General features: G+C 38.8%; 2 protein-coding genes across 2 annotated transcripts in view; both read left to right on the forward strand.

Annotated features, from left to right (window-relative positions):
• The first annotated feature begins 2,238 nt into the window (after window positions 1-2,238).
• Window positions 2,239-3,786, forward strand: LOC140941397 (collagen triple helix repeat-containing protein 1-like). The gene is made up of 3 exons (XM_073390391.1): window positions 2,239-2,396; window positions 2,909-3,151; window positions 3,400-3,786. The coding sequence occupies exons 1-3, from the start codon at window positions 2,328-2,330 to the stop codon at window positions 3,745-3,747; spliced, it is 660 nt and encodes a 219-aa protein (XP_073246492.1). The 5' UTR covers window positions 2,239-2,327; the 3' UTR covers window positions 3,748-3,786.
• Window positions 3,787-4,249: 463 nt separating this feature from the next.
• Window positions 4,250-7,960, forward strand: part of LOC140942055 (collagen triple helix repeat-containing protein 1-like) — a 3,924-nt gene continuing 213 nt past the window's right edge. Inside the window, exons 1-3 of the mRNA XM_073391041.1 lie at window positions 4,250-4,270; window positions 7,240-7,370; window positions 7,632-7,960. The exon at window positions 7,632-7,960 is cut by the window's right edge and continues 213 nt beyond it. Coding sequence (XP_073247142.1) covers window positions 4,250-4,270; window positions 7,240-7,370; window positions 7,632-7,960 — 481 coding nt within the window. The remainder of the gene's footprint in view (window positions 4,271-7,239; window positions 7,371-7,631) is intronic.

Genomic DNA, 7,960 nt, shown 5'->3' on the forward strand with positions numbered 1-7,960 from the left:
CTTTTGTAATAAACGTTGTCTCGACGGGAAAAAAAAACATGTGCGCCTCAATAAAGGATTTGCATTCTTTCTATTAGGTGTAAAATGATTGATGCAAAAGGTACTCGATATTTTAAACAAATAATGAAGACTAAAACGTGCATATAATATTAGACTGAAGCAAATGATCACAAAAGGTAAATTAAACAAAATAACACTTTGAATAAATAAAAAAGAGTAGCGCAAAAACAAAGAACAGAGCATAGACAAATTTGTAGTTAGTAAAATTAAATTACTTTGGCAGCGAGAAATTTGAATGGTTGATAAGACGTCCCTCTCCAGACTTAACGTAGATTATTTTGCCTGTTCAGTTTATAATTGATCTAAGTCCTCTTCGGAAAAAATTCTAACAGGGGAGCCATAGGGTGATGTCTTAACAAAAATCTTACCATCCAAAGACCAAACACTGAGTAGAGTACCCTCTTGTCTTCTCTTGTTCGCTTCTTTCATGATTCTACGCCTATAAGCCGTGAGGTTCTCGTTTATAAAAATACGTTGTCGTTCCTGTGCATTTGAAGGGTAGCTGGGAAATAGATCTTTGATTTTGACATCCTTTAGTTTGGTGCGTTCTTTGTAAAGTTTCGATTTCACTTTATGATTGCAAAATTTCACTATAATGGATTTGCCCCGATTCAGCTTGTGTGAAATCTCTATTTCTTCAGGCTCTATGGTGATATTTAGGGCTTCAGCAACCTTGATGACCGCGGCCTCCGTACTGGGATACGCATCTTCTGGAATTCCATGGATTTCCAGCGAGTTCTTTCGAGTGTATTGTTCCAAATCATCATGGTGTTCCCACAGTCGATCGGATTCTTCTTTTTGCTTTCCTAGATTCTCCTTTGTTGTTTTAAGCTCGTTCCTTGTTGAGGCTAGCATGTGTTTTAATTCTTTGTATTCGTCCTTGGTCTTTTGCAAGGACTCTTTCAAATCTTTAAGCTCCTTCTCGTAGAAGTTGGCAGATTCTTTTAATTCTTCGATTTCCTTCTTCAGCGTTCGATTTTCGCTAAGAACTGCAGCTATTTGGATTTGTATGTCGACCAGTAGAGCCTTGATTTCAAGAAGGCTAGGCTCTTCTTGTTCCTTGCCCGCTTCAATCGGTTCTTCAACATCAATGTTTTCCTCGGCCGCCATGTTGGATTTCTTCGGATTTCTTGGTTCGTCTTCGGTTGAGCCACGATCACCTCTTTTATTCTTTCTGGGAGGCATTTACATTGAAGAAGGTAGATTACATCGTCAGGGAGCCAGATAGTGTATTTTCATAGGAGTAGGTGCCAGAGAGGGGTCATCTTTGGCAATGTTAGGCAGACACGATGAATACACGTCCGACCGCTGCGATTTCCCGCCAAAAGTCCCATGTGATACTTCATATGGAGAGATTCCGTTAGCTAGTATTTCATGACGAAAACTCTATTTGGGAGCTAGATTTCATTTTCTGCGCTCAGGAAAGGTTAAACTTTACAATACTGAAATTGCTAGGAAAATAAGGTTGAACGAAGAAAAAGATTATATGTCTACTGGTAATCCCTCGCTGGTCACTCATTCAGCCGGACTTTTAGCAACTCTGCCAGTATTAAAACAGTCTAAAGTTGTAAGAATACTCGTCTGGTCTACAATTTGCCTGAAGGAAAGCTTGAAAGCCTCAAAGCAATAAGGATCCGCGATACATCGCAAATAATAATATACAGGGCCTCTTTTTTAAGTTTTTTTTTATTAGACACTGAAATGGCACTGTTTAAAGCACAATGGCAAATTATACTGTTCACCGGTTTTATAAGTAAAAAAAAAAACTTCGTAAAACACCATAATAAAATCAAATGTTAGGAAAATTAGGGGTTACCTTAGTGAACTGTCTATAACTCCCCATTAAAATTCTGGTGAAAAAAAAAAGAGATAAAACCAGCTCAAGAGCGTGAATTTCGTGAAAAACGAACATTTATTTTAAGTGCATTAATTTGCTTGCCTGGCTTTAATCGAGATTTTTCAAGCAAGGATTTTTTTTATATTTGAAACGTTCAATAATCGTGATCGCACATACCAACATACTTATCTTCCTGTTCGCTGTTATTCTACTAGGTTGTTCAAGGTCAGTAAACGTGGCAGTCGGTCAGCACATGCCATTGTGTTCACACGACAAGAAAAATTTCGTTAAAATTAATTCAAAAAGTGAACTTTTATCCTTCGTCTCTAACTTCACACAAAACAGAACACCACAAGACGTGAGCAGTTGGAGTTCAACGCACGCTTTCCTCAGTTCGTAACTTGTTTTGCGTTTTTCTTGTACCCTCAAGATGAAAGAAGGAAATCTATTTGTTTGGTGTCTACTTTTTCTGTCGATGTCGTCCACCGCTTTCGCTAAGGTAAGATAAATCAGCGCACAGAATTGACTTTTCTTAAACTATGCAAAGAAGAGCGGAGAACGAATCTGATTGAAAAACGTTTTAAGTTGTCGAGTCTGTTAGTCATAAAGGCTTACAAAAAGTAGCGGCGAGATTTTTCCATGCATCAGCGTAAGTGGAAAAGAAAATTTCAGATTTGATATACTTTTGAGATTAGAACTTTTATTTTCTTAAATGTATATTTTTAAAAGAGAGTTTGAAAACACAGTTTGCAAATTATAATTGGCACTCCTGTCTTGGGCTCAAAGAACGATAGGATTTATCACAAAACGCAGATCTATTGTGCTAATGTCACTTCTCCAAGAGAGAACAAGGGAGAATGATGACTCCAAGAATCTATAAAAGGCAGATGATTGGCTGAGCTTCTTCTATACTTAATGTCAATCATTTATTACTGACCTGAACCCACATTTTGCCAAACAAAAAAGGTACAAGTGAATATACTATTATTTTTGAACATTTATGTAACACAGAACTCAAACACGTGCTTGCAAGGATCCCCTGGCCTCCCCGGACGTAACGGAGTAAATGGACACAATGGGTCACCAGGCCGCGACGGCCGAGATGGTGCTAAAGGTGAAAAGGGTGTGGCAGGCGCCCCTGGATCACGTGGTGCGAAGGGAGAAATGGGAGCAAGTGGAACAGACACTGATCACCGGAACTGGAAACAATGCGCGTGGAAGAACAACGACGATCGTGACATTGGACTGATCAAGGCTTGTTAATTTATCTGTGATCAAAGCTATAGTTTAATTAGCATAACAAATACTCGTCATATAAAAATATCATCCCAGCCTGTGCTTCACCTGCCTTTTTAGTTATTGTTGAACGTTGTCCATGCAGTAGTATATCCGCATAGGATAAAATTAGGTTATTTAAACGAAATGTAGGGTGCATAATGCCCTCCTGATAATGACAATTTCTTCCCTGAAAATAATTGTTCAGAACTTATTTGTTGTTGCAGGATTGTCAGTTCACTAAAACCAAGGATGACACTGCTCTTCGTGTTGTTTACCAAGGTAACTTATATTTGGGCAGCTGTGGCAACTGCTGCAAGAGATGGTTCATCACTTTCAATGGAGCCGAGTGCAGTGGTCCCATGCCTATCGACGCGGTGCTGTGGATCCGAAATAAAGACCAAGACAACCACAGAGCCGGGTTCATTGAGGGCTACTGTAACAACATACACAAGGGCAAAATCCGAGTTGGAATCAACATTGGAAACTGTGCAGGATATGGAAACTCCAATGGTTACACAGGCTGGAATTCAGTGTCACGTTTGATCATGGAAGAAGTTCCTCGGTCCCAGTAACAAGTTGAAAAGCGTCACGTGGTTATTAATGACGTATTAAAGGGCTCTAATAACATTTTTATGTAAAGCAGTGCAGCTTTGAAACCACAATAAACTCTGCACGTGACTACTGATGTATGAACATGTCACAAGTTTTTGTATAAGTACCTATTCGGTTTAAGGTTAAGATTAGATATACGCCCTTTCTAACGTTTATTAAATAAATGTCCATCCCCAAGACATTAACTAAAGGTTTTTTTCTAAGTGCCTACAATAAGTGCCCACCCTCAAGGTTTTCCAGTAAGCGTCCACCCTTAATTTTAAGGATATTAAATATATGCCCTTCGTTAAGGATATGTAGTTATTTCCGGATTCCAGAACTGTTCACTTTCAAAAGGAGGCTAAGTGGAAAAACTTTTTTTTAGTGAAATAAGTCTTATTTGCATGAGAATTAAAAATCATTCTCATATGAATAGCTTCGCACTTAGCCTCGCTTTGAAGCAAAGAGCTGGGCGAGTCGGAAATGGTCTATTCACCATTTCAGGTAGACCATAATGCACCTTGTATATACTCCCAAACATTTTGCATAACAATTGTAACAATGTTTTGGGGGACGACTATAATAGGAGTCTAACACCCATTACTCAGGAGAAATTAGAAACAATGGTAATGCTTGTTTTTTGTTTTTTTGTGTGTTTTTTTTAGGGGGGGGGGAAGGAAGGGGGTAAGTGAAAATGGCGAATAAGCTGCCTACCCACCCCGTCCTCGAATTGACTCTCTAGGGACATAACGTTTTCTGTCAGTTTAATTCCATTGCCCTAGTGTACATCTTTCATGGGATTGTGGGCAAACTTAGGGGGGTACCCTGCGTGGCGTGGGACCTTTGAGACCCATTACTGTACATACCATTGCCTAACTACATGAAGAGATCAGATTTGTTTTGCTCTAGTACAAGACAATGGTGGTGCGGTGAAAACTTGGAAATAAACACCAACGCGGTCGACTGGGCTCATACAAATACGACTTAATTACACTTGTTGTACATCAAAATATTTGCTAATGATCGGACCCGTTGAGGTCATTTCGTCAATATTAGTTCTAAGCATATCACACGGCGTAAAACTTTTGATTACACAGTGAATTGTATTTTTATAATATCAATGACACTTGCCTTCTACTAAACAAAGTGAAAAAAATCAAAAGATGGCATATTTATTGTCTCCGGTCATAATAATCAAAACAACACACAGTAATTAATTCACCGACGAAAATACTCAGTCCTTGGTATTTGTTTTTCATGATAGTTGGTAGACCAAAAAAAAACCTTTAGTACTCGACAGACTCAAGCTCCCATTCCCATTCATTCAGTTTTTTTGATAAATTAGTTTCGCATGTTTCATGGAGGCGTTCAGGGACAGCAAACATATATTTCTGTTACTCATCAGTGTCTGGGTAAGCCGACAAATAAAATATAAATGTTGTCAATTCTTTTTATGGAAATCATGCTTCACTACGGTTGATAAATTGCATTGACTGAAATGTTTTTCTCTCATACTTTCCCGTCAACCCCGGGTCATGCTAAATATGATCAAGACAGACTTTTAATCCGGTGACAGATTTCAAAGAGGAAACATCGCATATGAGTTACAACTTCCATAACGGGAGCCGCCTTCATTTTTTAACATAATAAAATAAAATTTACAGCTGTTACAATTACAATCACAATTCCTATAGCGCCAGAATCCATAGGGTTCAATTACAATTTGAAAGATTCATCAGTTACTAGTACCCCTCAATTCAAGAAAACAGCTGGAGTGAATGATGACTTCAAACTCGCCAGCTACTCTTGAACGATTCAGCAGTCCGTTTAAAATTTATGCCCCGATTTGCTCGTCTTTTAATATGCCGTCGATAATTCCAAGACAGCACTTCTGGATTTGCTCAATATCATACAATGGGCAAAGTCTCTAGGGTCGAATCCACTGAATCTACTGGAAAACTCAAAAGGGATGTTTGTTATCAACAGAGTTCTTCTAGTAGAGGCAAAGATTTAGATAAAATTACCATACTTAGTACACCGAAAATTGAAAAGATCTGTTTCAGCCGCAAAGTGTCAATTCAGCCCTGGAGGCCAAAGTCTGATTCAGCCCTTCCTGGAGCCATTTGAGCACAATTTAGGCCAAAAAAGCTCTACCAAAAGGCTATTCCAGCCAAATTAGACTCAAAAATAGGACTGTATTTTTCTCACCGAAACGGCCTTATTTTTAGGGCTAAAACAGATCTTTCTGATTTCGAGTGTATACATAACAAAGTGCTTATATATTAGGATAGTAAAGAGACGTGAACTGTTCAATGGTCATTTTGTGCATTAGCGACAACAGGCCTACCATCTTCTGTTTGTGTTGCTTCGCTTAAACACAATTTCCTCAGAAGCGACATTCTTTTGAACAGATCAAAACGCTGAGAAACAGAATCACGATCATTAGCGTGTACTTTGCAGCCCGCAATTTAATGCTTGGGAAGCAGCCGTAGACCAGAGGCCTCGAAAGTTGATCAACGGAGAGAGAATATTGGATAAATTAACGGTAAGAAAAAATAGAGCTCACCTTCGGCCAGTTTTGATTACTTTCTGTGATACTTTTTATGGAGAGATTCCGTTAGCGAGTCTTGATGAAGAATTTTTTGAGAAACAATGTAACCATTTTATGACGAAAACTCTATTTGGGAGCTAGATTTCACTTGCTGCGCTCGGAAAAGTTTAACTTAACAATACTGAAACTACTGGGAAAATAAGGTTGAAGGAAGAAAAAAAATGTATATCTATCAGATCTATTGGTAAGCCTCCGCCGGTCACTTATTCAGCCGGACTTTTAGCAACTCTGCCAGTATTAAAACTGTCTGAAATTGTATAAATACTCGACTGGTTTACAATTTGCCTGAACGAAAGCTTCAAAGCCTCAAAGCAATAAGGATCCGCGATACATCGCAAATAATAATAAGAAGGGCCTATTTTAATCATTGTTTTATCAGACAGTGAAATAGCGCTGTTTGAAGTGCAATGGCAAATTATACCGTTCATGGCTTTTCTAAGTAAAAAAAAAAACTCGCTAAAACACCATTAAAAATCAAATGTTAGGAAAATTTGGGGTTACCTTAGTGAATTGTCTTAGTCCCTATTCAAATTCAAACGTTCATCGCCAATTTTTTGGGGTGAAAAAGAGACAAAACCTACGCCAAGACCTTGAATTTTATAAAAGTACGAACATTTATTTTAAGTCCATTAGTTTGGTCGCCTGGCTTTAATCGAGATTTGTCAAGCAAAGATTTTTTCATATTTGAAACGTCCAATAATTGTGACCGTACATACTTATCTTCCTGTTCGCTGTTATTGCACTAAGTCGTTCAAGGTCAGTTAACAATCCATTTTGTCAGCGCCTGCCTTTAGTATTCACACAACAAGAAAAATTTCGTTCAAATTAATTCAAAAAGTGAACTTGAGTGAAGTGAATAAAGGGCGTGGCGGGTACCCCTGGATCACGTGGTATGAAAAGAGGAAAGGGACCAAGTGGAACAAGCGCGGATCACAGGAACTTGAAACAATCTGTGTGGAAGAACGCTGATGGCCGTGACATTGGTTTGATCAAGGTTTGCGAATTAATTTATCTGCGATCAAAGCTATAGTTCAGTTGGCATGAACACTCGCCACCTTAAAATATCATCCCGGACTCTGTGCTTGTTTGACGACCAGCCTACTTTTTTAGTTATTGCTAAACGTTGTCCAGTTTTATTTCTTTACGAAATAAAATTAGGTTATTCAAACGGAATATAGGGTACAAATAATGGGCTCCTGATAATGACATTTTCAGTTAAAATTATTGTTCCTCCAGTACTAATTTGTTGTTGCGGGATTGTCAGTTCACTAAAACCAAGGATGACACTGCCCTCCGCGTTACTTTTCAGGGAAACCTGTATTTGGGAGGGTGGAGTCACTGCTGCAAGAGATGGTTCATCACTTTCAATGGAGCCGAGTGCAGTGGTCCCATGCCTATTGACGCAGTGAAGTTTATCAGACATAGTTCGCAAAACAACCAAAGACCCGAGTTCATTGAGGGCTACTGTAACAACATACACATGGGCAAAATCCGAGTTGGAATCAACATTGGATATTGCGCCGGGTTTGGAAACTCCGATGGCTACACAGGCCGGAATTCGGTGTCCCGTTTGATCATTGAAG

Source organism: Porites lutea, chromosome 6 (genome assembly GCF_958299795.1).
Source record: "Porites lutea chromosome 6, jaPorLute2.1, whole genome shotgun sequence".
NCBI classification, from domain to species: Eukaryota; Metazoa; Cnidaria; class Anthozoa; order Scleractinia; family Poritidae; genus Porites; species Porites lutea.